At 40.6% G+C, this 22101-nt stretch overlaps 1 protein-coding gene across 1 annotated transcript; it reads right to left on the reverse strand.

Annotated features, from left to right (window-relative positions):
* Positions 1-36: 36 nt before the first annotated feature.
* On the reverse strand, positions 37-21699 carry LOC114561095 (cortexin-1). Its single transcript, XM_028586804.1, has 2 exons — positions 21569-21699; positions 37-2678 (listed from the first exon to the last, which is right to left on the reverse strand). Exon 2 carries the CDS (start codon positions 1594-1596, stop codon positions 1216-1218), a length of 381 nt encoding a protein of 126 aa, XP_028442605.1. The 5' UTR covers positions 1597-2678; positions 21569-21699; the 3' UTR covers positions 37-1215.
* Positions 21700-22101: the final 402 nt, after the last annotated feature.

The following is a 22101-nucleotide window of genomic DNA, read 5'->3' on the forward strand; positions in this document are numbered from 1 at the left end:
ATCCATAGCTAACAAAAGTGACACAATATGACAAAATGAGTAGCAGTTATTTTATTTCTTTCCAACATGAACAATGTGGAGTTTCCACACAGTCCAGCCATCAGTGGAAATCAGGACGAAGAAGAAAATCCTTGTTTTATTTTCACTGATTCAACCCAGTGTATCAAAAACAAAGCCGATAGTCTATGTATGTAATTACAAAAACACAACAAAAGGAAAGCTATCTGCTTTGCCTCATTCTAAGACGTGGCTGCATGACTACCTCAAAAACCCACAGTCTGAAGATTGATACAGTAAGAGGAAGAGAACAGAAAGGTAGCAAAAAGGAGACTCCCAAACTTGAGTCAAGAATAGAAAAATAAAGCTTTCTCTTGCCTAAAGGTTGCTGTTTGCTTCACCACCACATCTGGCAGGCTGACTAAGCAAAGGACAGAACCAGTGAACATAAACACTACTTGCAGTAATAACAGATTATAGTTTCAATATGGCTTCTCAGTTATAGACACAGTAACACACAAAACATACACAGACAAAATGTTATGGAGACAAAAACTACCTGCTTAAAAAGCATCTGAGACTGCAGTGCTGTTCCAGGCTCAGTGTCCAAAAAAAGTGAGGATTTGTGCTCCTTGATCAGCACTTAACACTTGAATGCTTTACAATGGACATTGGTTCATTAAAGGGGCATCTGCTTAAGTGTAAACTCCTTGATTTAAGTTCTGCTTGTGTTCTGCATGTCGAGTGTTCTCTCCGTAAATGTAGCTTTGAGGTTATAAACTTTGTCGTGAGTGAAGGTCATCTTCCCAAAATCTTACTGTGTTTTAATACCGGCAAGCTCTGGAGTTTGGAAAACCTAGCCCTAAGGTGATGTTGTAGCATGTTTGATGGGTAGAGTAGGTTGGGTTAAGGCAGCTGTGCAGCTCATTATTTCTGTCCTTCATGGTCCAACATCTGGATGTTTGGCTCACAGGCATTCCAGTGATCTGTTGTTGAACCAGACTTGTTATGCTTACATAGCATCCTGCAGCCTCAAATTTACACCAGTACAAAGGCTGCAAAACAGTGATATAAACCAGGCATACACCAACATTAGGTAAACCCTCTTATTAGAGTGCATTCACAATATTATGCATTGGTACAGTCCATTTCCACATCAAAAATTGCTGTTAAAGACTCTAAAGTCTATGAGCAATGACATTTCCCCCTTACAGCACCTTACACCAACGCATAATCAAACTGGCCCCTCTCCAGCCCCTCCTTGTGGTCAGTCCAGGATGATGCAGGCATGCGGCTGTAGGGGTCCAGCAAGATCCTGAAGCACCTGACCAGCAGGAAGACCAGGAAAAGCATGAGGAGGCCTACGAAGGCAAAGGCGGTACGCTGCTCAGAATCCCCCCCAACCATTGCCAGAGAGGGGCTGCTGCTGCCACCGGCAGGACTGCCGGGGAGGGAGGTGCTGGCCGGGGACAGCAGCAACTCGTAGTCAAGTGTGGGCACATTGTTCATCCTCCAAGGGGCCCGAAGGCAGGGCTTACACACTGACTGGATGGTTGGTGTATTGGGAGGAGGTGCGGAGAAGAAAGGGAAGTTGTTCATGAGGGGTGGTGTAGAAATGGCCAACTGAGATTGGGAGTTTGATCACAATGTTTACAAGTTTTATATTGTATTGCCTGTTTGTTGGGTGAAGGGCATGTGGGCTGAATAAGAAGTTATTTAGCCACAGCCAGCAGGTAGTTAACAAGTAAGAAGACTGCAGAGCAATCCTCAAGGTCAGAGAGTGTGGTTTATTTGTCTAAGACGTGTGTATTCTGATCACGGCAGGACTTGCACACACATCTTCTTCTGCTTGCCAGATTATTTAGTCAAATCTACGTCAGTCAAAGTGACATGACCCAGAAAGGCCTGGCCCTAATCTGCTCTGACAATGTGACAGGCACACATGCATACGCACGTGCACACTTTTCAATTAAAGCGGACTACTTTTTAGTATCACGCATTTTGAGGAACTGACTGAACAGTGTAATGAAGTTCTATGGCTTTTTTATTCAAGTGACTGACCCTCAAGATGTAATGTTTTTAAAGTATTTATCAGGGCCAATCTGCCACATCAGCTCTCATTCTCGCTCTCAATCAGAGCAGGAACAACATGACACCTGCTAATGCAAACACACCAACACGTGTCCGATCACAGTCAAGGTGAGTGCTCTCTTTAAGAGTTAATAGTGTGCAGATGGACTTCTAATACCTAACTGGGTGTCACTGAACTGAGAGTCAGACACAATCTGCAGAGGCCAGTAACACCAGGTGTGTGTTAGCATACATGTGTGGGCCTAATTAGATCAGGAGGTCAATGGATCAATGGCCCTGAATATAAAACAGTGCATCACCTTTGTATATGTTGCCCGCTAAATGCAACGTTTTCCCTTGTTGCGTGATAAGTGGGTCGGAGCTGTCAAGTGTTCAAACTGCCTCGCTTGACAACAAGAGGTAGAAAATGAAGGTTCTGAAAAGTTAAATTGTCAGTCATAAATGAAAAGTGGCTTCATCCAGTTTGATCTTCAGTCTATTGAATGCAGAGTGTATTTATGGGGCTCTTCAGCGGACATGACAGACGGTCGTTACCAGGCATAGTGTCATCAGATGTTTCTGGTTAAGTCCTGGTTCCTTTGACTCACCACCTGAAAGAATAAGAGACCAGTGGTTAGAAAAGAATTGAGGTAATTGTCCAAAAATGTCACTAATAAAGCTCTAATGATAACGTTTAATTTGCACAATATTACATCAGTACACAGTAAAATCCCTTCAGATAAAACTGCTTGCATTGCACAACTTTTCCATGAGGACTGTTTCTAATGCGGACCATAAGGAGAAGATTAAGTCATTCCTTCCTCATTTCATCATACGATCTGATTATTACCACCCTTTGCTCAATAAGTAACAATGACAGTGACATTAGCCATGTGTGGGGAGAACACAGCACCAGCATCCCCTGTAATGACACTCAATTAGTAAGCTGATTATGGTGCCATTACAGCCACATTAGCAGTAATGAATGCATGATTATAAACACTGATAGTGCATGACATCACCCTCATTTGTCAGTGCACTGTTACAGTCGACCATTTGTTCACTTGTTGACCCCCTTCAGTCATTCACTCACGTGATGGAGGGAAAGACAAAGTGTTGTGGAGCCTCATCAATAATCTAAAATCGCATCTCCTCTGGCGTACCAGATTTCAAATCACTCTGAAGAAACGCGATACAAAACCATTTTTACCTGCTCACCCATCTGAATATAGTGGTGACTGGGCTATTTGCTTAGACAAACGTGATACTGAGAGATATGCAGAGCACTGAGTGTGTGTGAGATATGCTTAAGAGAGACAAAGGCGAGAGGATGCAGAGGGAGAGAGATAGATGGTTGGAAACAGAAAGACACATTCATTGAAAGTGAATTTAATTTTGAAGTGAATGTATTACAGGAGGGAGGGAAATGGTCAGAGGTGCAGAGATTAGGTTAGAATTGAATTTGTAACACATTTAAAGGAAATCCGTTATTGTATGGAGAGGTTATAAGCTATAGGGCAGCTAGTGATGACAAGACGAGTGACTCGAGGTTTACAGTAAATAGGAAATGTAGGATGGACAGAAAACAGAGGAAGAAGAAAAGCAAATTATGGAGATTGATAATGGAGGTAAAGATGAATGACGAGAGCAGAAGTTCCTTTGGTGAAAGGGCAGCAGTACAGAGGAGAGAGGAGAGGTTTGCTGGCACAAACTGGACTGACTCTCCTCTGCATGACCATGGCAAAATGCCTTTTTCTCTCTCTCTCTCTCTCTCTCTCTCTCTCTCTCTCTCTCTCTCTTTGGCTTTCAGTTCAAAGGTTTTCTATCTGCTACTTCATCAGCCTGTGTGTCCAGGGTGGTTGGTGCACCAGACTCCAGACCTGGGAGCAGGATGACACACCTGGGAGGTGGCACTCGCAATGTGAATGAATGTGCACTTTTGTGTGTGTGTGTGTGTGTGTGTGTGTGTGTGTGTGTGTGTGTGTGTGTGTGTGTGTGTGTGTGTGTGTGTGTGTGTGTGTTTCTGGCTTGTCGCTGGCTCTGACTGATGGGAGTTGCAGAGCCCAAAAATAGGTCAGGAGGAAACTTTGAAACTGTTTTCAATGACATTGTTATGACACATCTGCAGCTCCAGATCAGAAAAGCTTTTCTGTTATTGATAGAAAAGATATTGATAGCTTTGAAACCACACTTAATGGCTTATGCCAAATCGCTAGGCTTAATAGAAAAAAATGTTGTTCAGCAGTTTCTCTTCACACTATTCTTTTAGGTTCTTTTGTATTCTATTATATAAAGTTCTCAGTGCATCTGTGTTAAATGTAGCTATTAATATAAGCTGTCATACAAAACCTGTGTTTAAATAAAACAGTTCAAGACCCTAAACCCCCATACTTCATGAACAAATGAATGATCAAGGTGTAACTTCTATTACTAAGAGGTGCTAAACTAAAAGGAAGGACAGAGAAATGCCAATCAAAAGCAGTCTGTACAAAGACACAGCCCTCAGAAGAGGTCTAAACAGGCAAGAGAGGTGTGGGTGAATCATGGACGTGCAGTTGCATGGTTTATGATATGAAAAACTCTCTATACATGTAAACACACAGTGATGCAGACAGACCAGTCTAACCCAGCCTTGAAACTGTCAACTACCCACTCACCCACACACACACACACACACACACACACACACACAGAAGCATTAGTGTAAACACACACTCGTGAAATACAAGTGGGAAAAAAAGAACATTGCTGACGAAACCCCACACAACTGGAATAATTTCCATTTTGGATGTGGGAGGAGCGGCAAATAGGTACACACACATAACCTCCTCATCTGATCCTATCCACCCTGTAATTATTTAGTGGCAGCGTTTCTCCATTATCTCTCACTAATTCGTCACAGAGAGAGAGGATGATAAATAGACTGAGGGAGAGGGGGAACGGACTTAAAGAGGAGACAGAGAAAGCATTACCTTTGAAATAGTGAAATCTATCATATTATACAATACAGTAATAGGTACACCATTACTTCTACATATTGTATATTGATTTATTTACTGTAAGCAATGGAATTTAATCATGAGTGTAAAACCCTTCCTTTTATAAAAAGGAAGTCAAAATGGCAAACGTATTGTATTTCCTGCCTTTGTTGGTCAGATAGTTCAGGGCTACTGTGTGTGTTTGTGTGTGTGTGCACGTGCATGGGTGTGTGCGTGCGTGCGTGCGTGCGGGCAGGCACGCGCGTGTGTGCGTGTGTACGTGCGTGCATGTGTGTGAATAAGTCATTGGGATGTAGAGGGTGGACAGAAAGAGATTACTCAGCTTATTTTCCTCCTCGTTAAGTCTCTCACCCACCATCACCCTCCATCAGCCTCACACATACACACTCATACACATCTCTGCACACGCACACATGCACACACGCACACACGCACACACGCGCACAATGTCGTCCATCAGCCATTCTTCTCGCTCGACTCGCATTAGTTCTCGCCCACTCCATTTCTCCTTCCGGACACTTCCTCAAAGCACTGATGAGACCCCTGAGATGAAGGGAAACGAAGCGGACACTCGTCAGTCTTCATCGAAAAGCCCATAAATCGACACCTCTCTCTCACACACACACAAGTGAGCCAAACTCATTCATATTCAAAAACACACAAGCAAACACAATGGAATGGACACACACACTTAAAAGTTCCCATACTTCAGCTCATTTATGTACATAGAGTTTATAGATGAACACACACACACACACACACACACACACACACACACACACACACACACAAATGGGTTACCACTGTCATCACTTCCTCACAGTGCCATTGATCAAGGTATCGTTGACAGAACTCATCTGGGTAAATGAAATGAAGAGAGCTGAGAATATAGTTACCACTCAGTTTGCTGTGTGGTTGGGACTCCGTTTTAAATTTGGTAGGGACTAAGAGAAAATAAAAAGGACACAAGAGAAAATAAAGGGGATAAAGGAAAGCTAGTCTAGTGTAGGGATTTTAAAAGAATAAAGTAATGGGGATGATAACGCTGTTAAATTGGTAATAAAGCCCTTGACGAGGCCCTTGCGAGGCGATGTTAGGTGGGCCACAAAACCTGGATGATTACTAGGTTTCTAAGGTTCAGATCAGCTCTGGGAGCTGGGGGTGTAGGTCAAACTCCAGTGTAGATTGCCAATCGTTTCATGGGTTGATGAATTTATGTCCGAAGTAATCTCGCATTGGAGTCTATACCTCAAAGGTAGGGAATACAAAAAAAAGGAGGGAAACGGCAGAAATCTAGTGTAGCCAGGGATTTTATGGATAGGCGATAGGGATTTTATGGGTAGGCCAAAATGCATTTTTTGTTGATTGGTGTGTATGAGAGACAGTGCGTGTGTGTGTGTGTGAACAGCGGTACCTCTGCGGTGTGTGATAGATTGTGTGTGCGTGGCTTATGCCATGATGATATTCTGTTCATTAGATATATATATATATACATATGAATATCTGTTTTGGTTGGGAACAGGAGTTTTAGTTACGATATTCTGGTTATTACGGTTAAAACTATGAGTCTCTTTTGAGAACGTTTCCAAAGTTTGTTAAAGAGTTATGAGTCTTTCTTTTGAGAGAACATTTTTGAAAATCTGTTAAAACTATGAGTCCCCTTTGGAGGGAACGTTTTTGAATGTGTTAAAATGTATGAGCCTTCTGGAAGGACGTTATGATATATATGAGAGGATTTGTCTTAGATAAGAAAGTAAGTATAGGTTGGCAGATTAGGGTAAAATAAGTGAAGAAGAAAAAGAGAGAAAAATAGACTATAGTCAAATTAAGGAGTTTCAAAGTAGGATTTGTGTTGTATGTTTTGTGTTGTTTGTGTTGGTTTGTGCATTTTGTTTTGTGTTGCTGAGTTTGGAGTGCGATTTTGGAGAACTTGTTACTCTGAAGTTGCACTGGCAACTGAAACTGCGCATGTCTAGAATTTAAGGAATGTTAGGGTCCACAGACGTTTAAGCCACTCCCTGCCTGCACTGGGGTGCTGCAGCCTGTGCTGCAAAGATGAGAAAGGGGGAGACTTTCAGACTTGAGGTGCAGTATTCTGTTTGTTAAAGTAGCGGTTGTTTGACTATGAAACTATTTGATTGAGATCCATTGAATCTATAAATGAGTTATGTTGACAGATATAAAGAAAGAAAAATAGAAAAATGTCTCTTTGGATCACATCTAGAGAAATGGCATAATAATTTAAAATGCCCTTCTAATTAGGAAGCCTTAACTATGCTTGCTTCTGAAGCATGAAAAGAAAAAATCGGGAGAAAGATTTGAGGATAAAACTAGGCATAAACAAGGCTCAGGCCTGAAGAAAAAAAAAGGGAAGGAAAGAAAAGATTAACAGCTGGCATAGGTGATTTTCGTCTGGAACCCAGACCAGTGATTGATCACCCTGGAATAAGAAAATTCCAGCCTCTATACCTCTATTGGAAGTAAGAGATGAGAGGACTGATTGCTGGGCTCCAGAATTGTCACCTCCGCCATTCCAAAATGTTGGATCACTTGTTTTGAGTGGCAAAACATCTAAAAGGATTTTACTTTAAATAAAATAATTCAAAATTTGATAATTTTATAAGGTTTTTGATTTTGCTAAAGTTAAAAGTTCCCTACTGTCACATGTGGTCATGTCATTATGCCAAGGAAATGAGTGACATTTGTGAAGGTGGGAAACAGAGCCAATGAATCTGATTTCTGTGAAATTAATTCAATCTTAATGAAACATTAGACTGAGCTGGTTCATATATTTTGTATATTAAAGGGGTAACAATTGTTACAAAAGATAGTTAGGAAAGTTGAGAGAAAATGGTAAGCGTATGTTGCAGAAAGGGAAAACAGAAAGGGAAAAGAAAGTTTTATGAGACGATGGGAAGAAAATAAGGTATGACTTTAAGGGAAAGTTAAGTGTACAAGAATGTACTAAGTTGGTTAAAGACAGAAAGAGAGTGTTGTGAAAGTGACAGAAAGAAAAAGAAAGAGATACATGTATTTTTGAATTAGGATAATGGGGTTCATATTAATATTGTTGGTACAGAGATAACTGCAGTATTTGGGCTACAATTTTACGTTTAGATGAAAATAGTAAAAACTGCTATACCAGAAGTATCAAAACCTAGGAAAAAGAGACAAATTAGGTAATTTTCATGAATGACTAATGGTAATTTTCAAGACAAATTGCTTTTAGACATTATTGGGATCTGACATATCATAAAATAAAAAATGAATTAGGATTGGTGTAGATAAAACATATGTTTATGAAATATGATGTTTTATTGTTGTTAAACTGCCCAACAAATATATAAGCCTAGAAGTTTGGTTGAAATGATTAGCTGCTTAAATACTTAGTTGATTGATAGAACTACTGTGATCATTTCCAGTTTGAACTGTGGGGACTTTTCTCTGTTGTTACTTTTAGTACTTGAAGTACATATTTTATGATAATTTCTTACTTAGGTAATATTTTTGTAGCAACATCTTGAATCAATGGTGTCATAGGTTAGAATGTAGAAAGAGAATCAAGAAAATTAAAATGAGTGAGTAAAGTAAAAGTAATGCCTCTTGGAGGAGTTGTGTTTTGTGTTTATTCAGTGTGCCTCGATGGATGTCAGAGCAGACCTGTCTCACTCCCCCAATGAGCTACAGAACCAGTGACAGACAATACCATACCCTGAACTACATGACCTCAATCCAACAGACACAGTATTCAGCGTGCAACTTTGGCCCCATCCCCCACATACTTGCACCAGAAACACATCTGGAGTAGGAGCAGCAGAAAAGGAGGGGTGACAGATTTGCAACTGCCCATGATTGAGTGGTTGAAGCAGACACCCAGATGGTTTTCAGGGCATGATCAGAGACTGACATTAAAGAAGCAATGTCATACATGCCCACAAAGTACTTTGTTGAACATTCACAGATGAACTGAAGTTTGAGGAGTTCAGCCCAACTTCACCTGGACTCAGAAGATGTATGATGCTGAAATTGATAAAGACCTTTACAGATCAGTGCTGACAATAGAAAAAAGTGAGGCAGTGATCCCTCAGGAGGGTGATTATTGCATCACAGATGAAGATGAACGAACAATAGAGAGAAGACAAGCAGAAACGACCATAAAGATGAATCCAAACTCCAAAAGTAAGAAGAAAACGACACGTCTGGAAACTAAGGGAAAAGTGAGGTTCAGAAGGATGGAGTTTGAAGATGATGATGATGATCAGAGTGATTCAGAAGAGATCAGGGGTGGATATGATCCTGTGATTAGAAGGAGGCTGGCCAGAGTGGAGAAAAGAGGTGATGAAAAATGGAGGAAACGAAAAGATACAAAAGATCACACCTCTAATGAAAGTAAAGATGAAGACAGTGATGAAGATTTGGAGAGGAGAGGAGCTACGGGATTTCATCCTGCAGCGTCTAGCATAGAAGAGATTGAAAGAGACATGGAGCGATTGGAAGAGCAATACGAGAAGCTGAAGATAAAGAGAGACAAAATGCTGAAAAAAGGATCCCAAAAAGTGGAGAGAAAGTCAAGAAAAGGGAAGACAAGTAAGAAGATGCTTCCAGTGACAATTTGAGGACAGAATATGTCAGATATTCTTGATAAGTTGCCTGTTTTTCAAGATGGAGCACATCCTTGGATCCTAAAGTTGGAAGAAATTACGGTGGGAACACAGTATGCCATGGGAGACATTAAGAGACTTTTGACGAATCTTATTGGGATTCCGGCAATGGAAGAAATTCTACAGAAAGCTAGACTTAATCGATATGTGGGAACTGTTATATATGATCCTGAACTGTTGGCCGCAAATAGATGTCAACTTTGGAGAGCACTGAAATATATGTTTCCAACAAATGTGCATCAGGACAATATTCAAATTGAGCCACTGAGACAAGAAGAAAAACCAAGAGCTTATTTGTTGAGAGCCTATCAGGTGTGGAGAAATATTACCGGAAATGATCCAGATGTGAGTCAGATGGAGCAGTCAATTTTACGAGCCAAAATAGAGAAGGGGCTGCCCGCACCAGTGAGGAGCAAACTGGAAGAGGTGGATGGACTTGGAAGCATGGCAAAAAATGTCTATGCAGATCATGTAGCTCACCAAGTGGAGCTATATAGGAAAAAGGAACATGAGCAGAAAAACAAGACCGAGAAACTTCAAAAATTCAATCAAATGCAGCTGGTGGAAGATAAGAAGGACAAGAAGCAGGCACTGGTTATGCAAAATCAGTGTTCACCAAATCAACAGCTACCATTAGTGATTCCAGTTGTTTTATACCCACAGCCAGTTTCTGGACGGATGCAGAACTGGAGAGGAAGAGGAAGAGGACGAACTGGAAGATTTAATCCGTGTTTTATGCAATCTTCACAAGCGTGTTTCAATTATGGACAGGATGGCCACTTTGCCCGTGATTGCAATATACCAGGATGGAATCCTACAGGAAATTACAGAAGAGGATTCAGGGGCCAGTTAAGGCCATTTGGAGGACCGATGAACCCTCATAGGAGTCTGGAGCCAGGATTCTAGAGGTGCCCAGAAGATCTGAAAGGAGGTGTCATCAGGGCCGGAAAGAGATCCAACAATTGAGGACAAGGACAGTCACAAGTTGGTACAGATCCCCACAGATGAGCGAGGACATCAGCTGACTGACCAGAGAAGGAGGGGAGAGAGACCGGATTTGCTCTGGCGCATCGACACATCAACGCATAACGACGCATAGAAAGTAGGTAATGCACTGACAACACACATTTTGAAAATAGATATACTCTAAAGAAGTAATTGGTTCTATTTTTAAAAATAGACTCTCATGTGAACACATCTATATGAAGGGTTAAGATAAGCCTCTAAATTAAGCAACTTGGTATGAAAATCTTACATTTTGTCAGTACCAGGTGATATACATTCTATTAAATTTGAAATGACCTGTGACAGCTTCTAACAAGACTAGTGACAAACATGTTGTTTCGGTTGGTGTGTTAAGAAGTGTTAAAAGAACATTTCATTGTTTTATTTTTGTGCTCCAATGACATCAAATTTTTAATATGCATCTATTATTTGAGTGCAGCTCTGATCATTTATTGGGAAGTGATCTCATGTATAAATTTGAATTGGATTAATGTAAAGTTGTTAAAAACAACAGATTGAGAGTGCTGTTTTTAAAAGTTTGTTAAAAATAAGCTTAGAACAATTGTGTGACTGTTAGTAAAATAGCCTGATATTAACATCAGTAAACCATTCTTGGATGTAGTTTGTAAATGCACCTTTATCTTTAACACAAAAAGAAGGGCAAGGTGTATCACAAGTGTCATTAGGACCATATGGAATACATGAAAACAGTAATAATGTGAGAAAAGATAAGACAACTTCCACTCACAGATATATCTTAGTCAAATGAAAAGTTTTTGCATTGGTTAATTGGTTGTTTATAGTGTATCAGTAATCTGTTCATATTATTCTTTCTAAGTACAGATTCACGAACGGAAATCAGTTATCACAGCTCAATGATGGATCAGCATCTTTTGTCATTTATATAGAGGTTTAGAAATCTGATTTGAATTTCATTATTCTGCATAAGCTGCAGTGGTGTTACTGAAGCCTGCAGGATTCTAACCTGTAGAGTTAGACAGTAAAATAACTTACAAAGACTCCAGAGTGAAGCTCTGCAATTCATTGAATTTTGATAGAGATTGCAATTTTGGCTTATTAATTACAGAAACAATGTAATGGAGAGGAACGATTGTTCTGCACATTACATTTGCAAGTAGACTTGATATGAAGAGTTTAGGATAATTTTCACAGTTCAACATGCTACACTGATGTGTTGAGGTGTTAGTTTAAGTGAAAGTCTAAATTTATATCAGTCTAAATTTCAATGATGGCTTGCACTGAGCAATGAGAATTCAGTATTGACTAATATATGCATGGTTATAATTTTATGATGTGGCAAGGTGGCTACATTGCTTTATGCTAGTATATTGCTGTGTGTCATGTTACTTTTCGGCCTCAGTCCAGTTTATACAGGAATGTCAAGTAGATGAGGTTGAAAGAAGGGGTGTTTAACATAAGGAGATCTATTACACACACTATCTGTTAAATAAACAGTGAAGAGAGAGTTGTGTGTGATACATTGTAGAAAGTGCGTAATTAAATGCTACAAAATGATTGACTCTTAAAATAAATTTGGTCTTCTCTATCCAATTGGCTACATCCATACATGTTAATAAAAAAAGGAGGAGGTTTATGATTTGGTCAATTTGTTTGATTTAATTTGTTGAAGGTGTGATTGATACATTAGGTTAAGAGTTATTTTTAAAATGACATAACTTTTGTTGCTGACTATCAATAAGTCAGCAAAGAGGGATTTAGGAAGCACATGAGTTAGCTTGTGTTGCAAAAGGAGGAAAGCACTTGCTACAGCTCAATCTGATTCTAGTTCTGGAAGTAGAGTGTAGAGAGACAATGCTTACTTTCATAATCTTGAATCCTATCATTAGAGGATACATCTAACAGTATTGATGGAAAGTTTTTCATTTTTATCTGATTCTGCCATCATTTTCACATTTCTTTGAATATTGTTTAGTGTTTTTTATTTATCAAAGGGGGGAAATGGAATGTGATTCATGTGATTCATATCATTCATATTATTTTTGATTCATTCATAGTCATTTTGATATTTTATTTGATGTTTTCTTTTATGTGTTGTTTTGCAAAGATACTGGTTGTGTTTTCTTTTCTTGCAGAGTATATGGTGGAATGTGCAAAGGGAGATTCAAATACTTGAATATGGACAATAAAAATGGACTGGAGAATTCTGAACAAGGATACAGTGATGAAAGTTCAGATTCCATCGACACTACACTGAAAGCTTGACACTGCAAAGGAGCTGCAATGGATACTGTATATACTTTGTGTTATATTTGTTTTGTATTAAAACTGTTTGAAGAATGTTTTGTTGTGGGATACACATGGAGACCTCAGATGTTTTTATGTTTTTCTTGACGCTTAGGGACAGCGGGGTCTAGGTAAGGCGAGGTCCTTTTACAGATCCGATGATTTGATCAGTCTGAATTGGGACATTGTTTTGATTTTATCTTTTGATTTCTGAGGTTGTCATATGTATTTGATTACACCAAGACATTACATGAATTGATAAAAAGATTTCTAATTGATCTGGAGTACTGAAGGTGGTCGCCTGGGGCAGAGGGGCTGTGAGAGAATTTTCCTGTCTAGATTGATTGATGGATATTTGGGAAGAAAGCTGCCAGACAGGTTTTTCGGTTTTTCGGTTTCTCTTACACTCCATAAAATGTTTGTTTACATTTCCTGACATTGTTCACACTCTATGAAAACTTGTGTTATTGCTAAGGTTATACTACAAGAAACATGATGTAATGGAAAGTATTATTTTGTAACAATCTTACTCTTTTTTGTTTCGAGACTTAATTAGTCTCGAAGGGGGGAAATGAGGTATATTAACATCCTACTTTATTCTGATCATTCTATAACTTGTATTTATTTTGTATCTGAACTATCTATATGTAGCTAGAAGTGATGAACTTTAGCCTACTACTAAATTATTGGGAACATTTCAACTAAAATCAGACACAATCAGTCTTTGCCCTCACTACTTGTTTTACTCGCTGTTTGGCCCTTTTTGGACGTCTGCTCTCTGTCTGTCTCTCATACACCTACACAGATCCCCAGAGTCACACAAACTTCACATGAAAACAGAGACAAGCAAGATCCTTTCACAGGGAAACCACAGACCACAGCTGTCCTCCCCCTCCAAGCACACAGATAGCCAACCAAGCCAGCCTCCACAGGGTTCAGTGCAGACAGCCTTGATTTGTCATTATTTATAGCCTGAGTAAAGCCACTCTCTAAAAGTAATTAGGCTTTAAAAAACAAAGAGAATAAGAGAAGAGAGAGAGAGCCAGTGGCAAGAGCAAAAGAGAGAGAGAGAGAGAGAGAGAGAGAGAGAGAGAGAGAGAGCGAGAGAGCGAGAGATAGTATATATTCACAGTTTCAGCCACAGCCTGCTGGGAATTGAATTAACCCTTTCCAATTTGCTGCTTATGAAGATAAAGTGGACCTGAAGAAAAGGCAATGGGGAGCTGCATATGATCTATAAGCTCAGGTGGGTATCCCCATTCACATCACTATAGAAGTAATGCTGTTCACAAAACAAACAGGAACACATAAACTGCACATATTGTCAAATGACGGGGGCCATAGTGAGAATGTATTGATACCATCCATCATTAAGCCTTTTTGATATGTTTGATTCCCTGTCTGCTGTGATTGGTGTATGTTTGTCTGGGTTCATCCGTCACCTCAGGAAGCTGACGACTGCTGTGTGTCTGTGGCTAATGAGGACGGTGGGGACTGGGTCACCTTGAGGGGTGTACAACAACAAACGCTCTCCAGATACAGACTTTATCAAACTTTATTGAGAGATTTCTCTCTCTACACTTGGCAAGCAGCTCCTCAGATAGCCCCCATCATAATTAGGCTGGCAGACATTCAGTAGCCATAATGGTGATAAAGTTGGGCAATTAAATATTCTGCTGTTCCAACACAGCAAGCCAGTCGGCTCTGCACACACACTTGCTTACGTACAAAAAGGTGTGTATTTGTGCGTGAGAGACAGATATAAAGACACATTGCGAGAGAGAGAGAGAGAGAGAGAGAGAGAGAGAGAGAGAGAGAGAGAGAGAGAGCGCATTGTACATGCAAATGAAAGGCAGTGCTGTGAGAGTGGAAAGCGCTCAAGACTGCTGACCTTTTATAACAAAAGAGGGTGCAGCAACACAACAGAGAGGGCAATACACTTGAAGTTGATTATGCATTCTTCAAGAACCTGTCCATTGTCAGAAACACATGTACTTTCTCACTGCTCACTCCTCATCAGCTTGAAGTATGGATTTCACTGCCGGGAGTTTCTGAAGAGAAAAAGTGGCCTGCCACGACTGCAAGAAACTGTTCACATCAGCTCACAGAGAAACTGAGATTGTAGTGAACCGGGAGAAACGAACAGGGGACCGAGATATAGAGTGAAAGACAAATGCAGTTGTACACAGATGAAGGAGCAAAGGGAAAAAAAACAAGCCCTTTGTGATTTCCTGATGCGGCAGAGCAATTCCATTTTCAAAGCTGCCTATAATCTATCATTTTATCACCAGCCCAGATGAACACGTAGTCTATTTTCTCTATCAGCATACTTAGGGTTTTCAAGGTCACTTCTGCATCAGTGTTCAATTCTTGATCAGTATTCATTTTGTTCAAGATGGCAAGCTTTCTGTTTTACCTAAATACAATGAGGTCTGATTTATGTACAGCTGCTGAGCAGAAAGTCTCGCCTGAAAGGGTCACCTGCTGCGTGGTGTGTGCGAGTGCACGTCTCTCCCCAAAACGCCAAGCGGGATCACATCTCCAGACATCAGAGAGGAGGAGGGGGAAGCTCCCCTCTATTTAGTCTCCAATCTGGTTCATCCTCTCTCCTGGTTGTTTGTGTCACTCTCTCTGATAGCCTGAAGCACCGGTGTGTCTGACGCTCTGAGGGAGTCAATTTGGTATCTCTGTGGATGAACTGAATGGACGTCCTACTGATGATCAGGACTATGAAAACTTGCAAAGCATTTTTTCTAAATAGTCAGGAATACTGGGTGAACTGCGGGATGCAATATATAGACACAAAAGGAAAAAACATGAAAACAAATATGCTGGCGTGCAAAACGCCCACAGAGACACATACTGTACATACAAAGATGTGCAGATGCAAACCCAACTTGCATCCTGTGACTGGTCATACAGTCATCAGTGTATTTGTATGAGCGTCCTGCAGACTGCTGACTAATGTGGTGAGTCCTTATTTGGCTCACAGAATTTGCCCCAGAACGTCCTGTCCTTCACTCCGATCTTTGTTGTGTTTCTCATCAATGAGCCAGTATACATTTCACTCTACTATTTAATTTTCATTTATGCTTCAGAATTAGCTTTAACAACAATGGACAACAATTTATAATGTCTACATACAGAAACTCAAAGTGCAACACAGATTCAAATAGTGCAAGGGTGTGTGGGAGGGCAGAATGCTGGAATAAATAATGTATTTTAATTTAATAAGTTGCTTTACATACATACAGCAAGTGGTTCATGTACAGATTACACATGTATGTACACTACATACAGCCTGCTTAGTTCTATATTCGACAACGATGAATAACACGTGGACACGTGTGTGTGAACGTTTTGTAAATGCCAGTGTCTTAGGTTCTTAAACTACATTCTCTGAAGTCTGACAGATATAAGATACAGAACGTTCTGCATATTTGGGATACGTAAAGCTATTTGTGCATTCCATAAACTGTGTCATTTTCATGAAAGACCAAAGGTCATTCAAAATACCAAAAAAAGAACCAAAGCAAAGGCATAGTATTAGAATCTATTAGCTCAAATATTAGACCTGAGTGTCATTTTCCTGCTTTAAATTTGTAACAAGATACTAAAAACACTTTGATTGCTCAATTTATTTTGTACTATCTCAATGCTGAAATAATTTCTGCTCAAATTCTATTTACACTTTCTCAAAATGTTTCTATGATTCACATGCTCACACAAAAGTGACATGAAACCACAGAAATTATTTAGACCTTTATTTGAGGTCTAAGAATATCACATCTAGTATTCACTGGGTCTGCTGCACCCTGTGCAATAAAGCGGGCATGTCACGGAAAATAATAATGGCAATAAAAAATACAATAAAAAAGACTAAATGCACACACTCACAGAGCGAACCTATTTGTGAATTTTATTCCACCCAGTCATGACTCTCTAAGCTCTAAATGTGATTTTCTTTCTTCCTGTTATGAAGCACCTCAGGGAATGACTCAAAGGGAAAGAAAGTCCTGAAACACATTTGTCACCTCCAGCCATCTAACTCACTGATGCTGGCATGCTGACAGGCAGCAAAATAAACCACCTTTCTCTCCTTGACCTCCACCACCACCTATCTTAATAAACTCTGACCATCATTTTCATCTATCCCTCACAACACTCCTTGTGCCGTTATCCCAATCATATCCATCCACATCTTACGTTCAACTCACAAATCACAGGCATGAAATATTCCCACAAGGATGAGGACAATGTGGTGGCAGGTCAGGAGTGAATGAATGAGTGCTTAAGAAAGCGTTAAAAAAAAAGGGAAGGAAAGGTTTTATACAAAGGAGCATTTTGTGTTACTGTAACAGAGGACCGGGAAAGGTTGTCAGTGGGCATGAGAGCAGCTGACACGGCAGAATTCAACCCTATAATTCCTCTTGAAAGACCCTGTGCTGCTATCACGATGGCTAACAGCGGAAAAAGCGGAAAAGTCCTGGTGGTGAGGTGAGAGGATGTCAGATGAAAGATGAGGTAAGAGAAGACAGTGAACAGGCAGTGAAAGGGAAGCTGAGACTGAGCCAGAGAAGGGATAGTAGCAGGGAGGAAAGGTGGAGGGCAGAATGGTAATCCCTATGATTCACGTCTGCATGCAGACAGAGCAGAGGTGTGTGGCTACTGAGGGAGCACAGGGAATCAATCAGATATATCTGGAGGTAAGAGGAAGAGAAAAAAAGGACGGGGGTGGCACTTGCACAGTGACTGAATGGGCACTTTTGTGTGTGTGTGTGTGTGTGTGTGGGGGGGTATGGAAATGTCAGCACTCTTAAGTCAGAACACAGCACTTTCCTTCCATCAAGCAGCCGTTCTGTCAAGTCCACTCGGATGAGCAGAGCCTGTGTCAGCCAGTCAACCAGCCCACGATGAAGGCCATTTATATTACATGCCCTGCCCTTACCACACTTGCCCAGAACCAAGGTGAAGTCAGCATTAAAAAAAAGGTCTGAAACTTTGAGGTAGACGGTAAAAGGAAATGAGCTGAGACGTCAGAGCGAACATGAGCAGGATGTAAAACAATGCCTTTCAGTCAACGATGCAAAAACACTTATAACACACACCCATGAATGTGAAAATATCAGGTCCACCTTTAAAAAAAAAAAAAAGGAAGAGCTTTACATACTCAACAATGGCAAAGTGCTGATTCAAACAGTGAAGCTAAAATAACTTTGTTCAGCAGGGTGCTGCTGCTCTGATCCCCAGTGACAATTGAAGCCACCAGTTGGACTCCTAAGCGCGGATTAAACAGAAGAAATGTCATCGCAAAGACACAGACATATCACCTTGCTGAAGTGAAGGTAGACTGTTCAGCTGATTTGATTACTGAGCTTATAGTGAGGTGGTTGAGAGAGAGAGAGAGAGAGAGAGAGAGAGAGAGAGAGAGAGAGAGAGAGAGAGAGAGAGAGAGAGAGAAAGCCTAAAGCCTCACAGACCAGAAAAGGGAAGGCCAAACACATCTAGGGCAGAAGAAAGAAGAGCTTATCTGCCCATTTCACTTCATGGTCCATCAGCAGATTTCATTCCAATAAGTGAATTGGCCCTCTTCTAGTATTTCCAGGCGAGTTAATAGACTCGTGCTGGGAGCTGTCCTGGGTTCCAGGGGGCTATATGGAGCAGAGACAATAAATCCTGGGCCCTGTGTCAGTTATCAAAGGGCTATAGATTATGGGGTTGATGAATATTTGACCACTACATCCTGGAGGATCGCCTCACGCTTACTTGTCAAGAACCATGATGACTCCGCTGCTCTGTCTCCTCTGTGCTGAGACCTATGGCTGAGACAAAAGTCATTTTCCACAGACGCCGCTCCACCTTCCTGCTGCTTTTGTGTTCAAGTGAGCAGGAGGTGCCTCTTTACGGGAGAGCAAATAGCAGGTTTATGAGCCCATGTGCTATGTTGCCACATTATATACAGCCAAATTGAATCACACTCGGTGTGACATTGCTATTATTTCAGGGGTAATACACTGAAGTGTCACAGAATGTTCAGGTGATTTCTTGTTCTATTCTTCAGCGTGAAAAAGTAATTTAAGAACTGAACCATACAACAGCATGAAGTTTAAATTATGGCACTCAGAGGGATGCTGCAAAGAGACTTTAGTTTGTCACTCAACAGCTTTCAAACAGGGCCTGGAGAATTTAATGAAACAACCACATTTGGTGAGCAATAAACAGTAAATTATACAACATATTGAACCTAATAATAGAGAGACACGTGAGACAGCTGTGTGGTGGAGAACCTGATTCACTAATGTGCTCCATGTAATACTGTATATCCTGACAGGAGGGCTTTGTGGGTAAACCCTCCGGGGTTTTCTCTTTCCTCTCCATCTCTCCTCTCATTACAGGTCATTACACGATGACACTGATGATGAGCTTCCTGCCGATCAGTGTTGCCATAGCAAGCTGTTTATTTATCAGAAGTGGTAAACTGACAATGGTCAATAAAGTTAAATAGCCCCAGAATACAGGATGCTCTCATTTGCATGAATATCTATCAACCCCTTAACATACAGTTTTCCCCTTTTGTTTTACTTTGTGTGACACATACACGTTGTGTTCTGTATCATCTTGTTTCAACTCTTCATTCAAGCTTTTTACATTAAGTTAAGATTAAAACCCAAGATCATTCCCTTGACGGGAAATATACTAAGATGTCTGATTTTGTCTCATTTCATGCATATTTCCCCAACGTTCTGTGGGTTTGAACAATGTAACAATGCACAGCATGTATTTGTAATGAGTGGCCCACCAGAGGGCTGCTTCTTCTATTACAGTAAGACACCAACATTTCAGCAAACAGCCTTGATCAGGCCAAACTAATGGCTAATGACGTTTGTCGTTTGCAGTGCTGTATTAATAAAAACTCATGAAAATGAGAACATAGTGTCCAGTTGACCTCATTGAAATGTAGCCTTCAGCAGCATACTGTACTTTCTCCAAAGGTTCTCATTGACATTTTAATCCTAAAAGCTCAAACTGGTCTAAGAACAGCATCGGACCTCTGCCCACTGCTCAACGACCTCAATCCAGATTGTAGATACCATTAACTCAAATTACTCATTACTGTTTACAAGAAGTGCTTAATTATTCAGCAGTTGTCCCTGTAGCATGAGACAATATATGGATGGGAGAAGCCAGGAAGGCTGTGGTGCATCCAACGCCTGGCACAGAGGAGGGGGGGGGGCGGTTGAGGGGGGTGTTCCTATCAGCATCAATTGCAAATCCGAAATACCCAATGAAATTCAAGATACACTGTGTGGGAAAATTAGATTTGTACTCTAAATGACAGTTTTAATATTATATTCACATGTGTACTGCTAGCTGTTAATGATGTGCATCTGTGCTATCCTAATGACCTACAGTACAGGGAGTTCAAACACCTTATCTCAGCAGTAGCCTAAAGCCTAATTCAATCCACATGCAGGCTAAAATGTGGAATGGAAGGAATTCTATCTTGCCACACAAGCATTGTCAGTCATTTTATGGCACATTGGTTCATGATGTAGTAACCCGGTGCTTCAAATCAATCAAAGTCAGCAGGTTTTGGTAAAAGGACTAATAGCAGGTAGGGTGCAGGTAGTTGATAGGTTTGGTATTTGTGCATGCAGATGTTTGAATGTATCTCATCTATTCTAAGGAGTTTCTAGGGACAAGTAAGTTTTAAGGTGACATGGTCTCACAGCAAAACCCAGCTTAGAATGTGTAAATCTATTATGGGTTTGGGCACAACTGTCACACAGAGGAATTGGAGCCTGGAATGAGGGAATCTATTAGGAGCATGTGCCATAAAAGGTACAGGTTAAGAGTAAACTGTTCCACTGAAATAGATATCTTGGGCTCTGTGAGCACAAAAAGAGTTTAAAAGGGATCCATTTTGATGTACATTTTGTATGCTCAACGGTTGTCTCATTGTCATGAAAGTTTGTTCACTGTTTGAATAAAGCTGCATTTGATTTTAATTCATCGGACTGGTCGTCATCTTTGAAGTCTCCCAACATCATTTCTGAGTCATCACCCGATAACAGTAGTGTTATTCTCTATTTCTGACTTGACATTACCTCCCCAAATCGAGACAAAAAATAACTAGGCTATATTAGGTTTATATAGGCTACGACATTAGTCTCTAGCACTCCTGTTTATGTCCAAACCAACAGAAACATTCACTGCTGCTCCTTGGCAATGAGACTCTTGTGATCAGCTACTGTAACAGGGGTTTGCCATTAAGTTAAAAACTGACACGGCAGACTGGACTACAAGAGAATACAGCGAAAAGATAACTTCCAAAGTTTGACACAAATAGGCTACATAATACCGGAATCGACGACGAAGCTTTAAACTTACAATACACAGTGGTATATTACACACAAAAAGCAGTAAAAGGCATGCAAGTCATTCTTTCGCATCGCAATCGGTATGCCACCGATACTGATCTATTATCTTGCTTTAATTGTGCTATGTATTTTTTTTTAAGTGCAGCCATTATAAGCAGTGTGATTTCACACAGGAGACTATTGCACAAACCTGATCAGGTGTCCCGTACGTGTTTCCGCGGTGTCCGAACAGCTGCAGCCTCAAACTTTGTGATGCGCTCTTCTCTTCTCACCCGCTCCTGACTGCTGCCTCTGCTCCTGACTGCTGCTGTTGGGCGTCGATATGCGAGGAGACACAACTGGAAGCAGGCAGAGGCTCTTAAAGCTCCCCACCCACTCCAGCCTCCCCAAGGGCGCACAGCCAATCACAGATGAATTATACATAAAGTAGGCTATATGTTTGATGAGAAACTACAGAAATACCTGTGGTAAATTTTTCAGGACATTAAACAAATGTGTGTTACTGCACAATTAACTTCCCATAGGAATATTACTGCCTGGGAATATTGCCCGGCATAGATAAACTCACTATTGTGCTTCACATAGCCTACACACAATTAGTAGGTTCTCCTCGGGGTACCATGAACTGACAATGAATTGCCCTATTCTCCTCAACTCATTCTCACCCTCACTCCCTTCCTCCATCCATTCCTTAAACTGCCTAATCCACCCAGCATGCTCTGT

The sequence above is a fragment of the Perca flavescens genome, chromosome 9 (genome assembly GCF_004354835.1).
Source record: "Perca flavescens isolate YP-PL-M2 chromosome 9, PFLA_1.0, whole genome shotgun sequence".
NCBI lineage: Eukaryota > Metazoa > Chordata > Actinopteri > Perciformes > Percidae > Perca > Perca flavescens.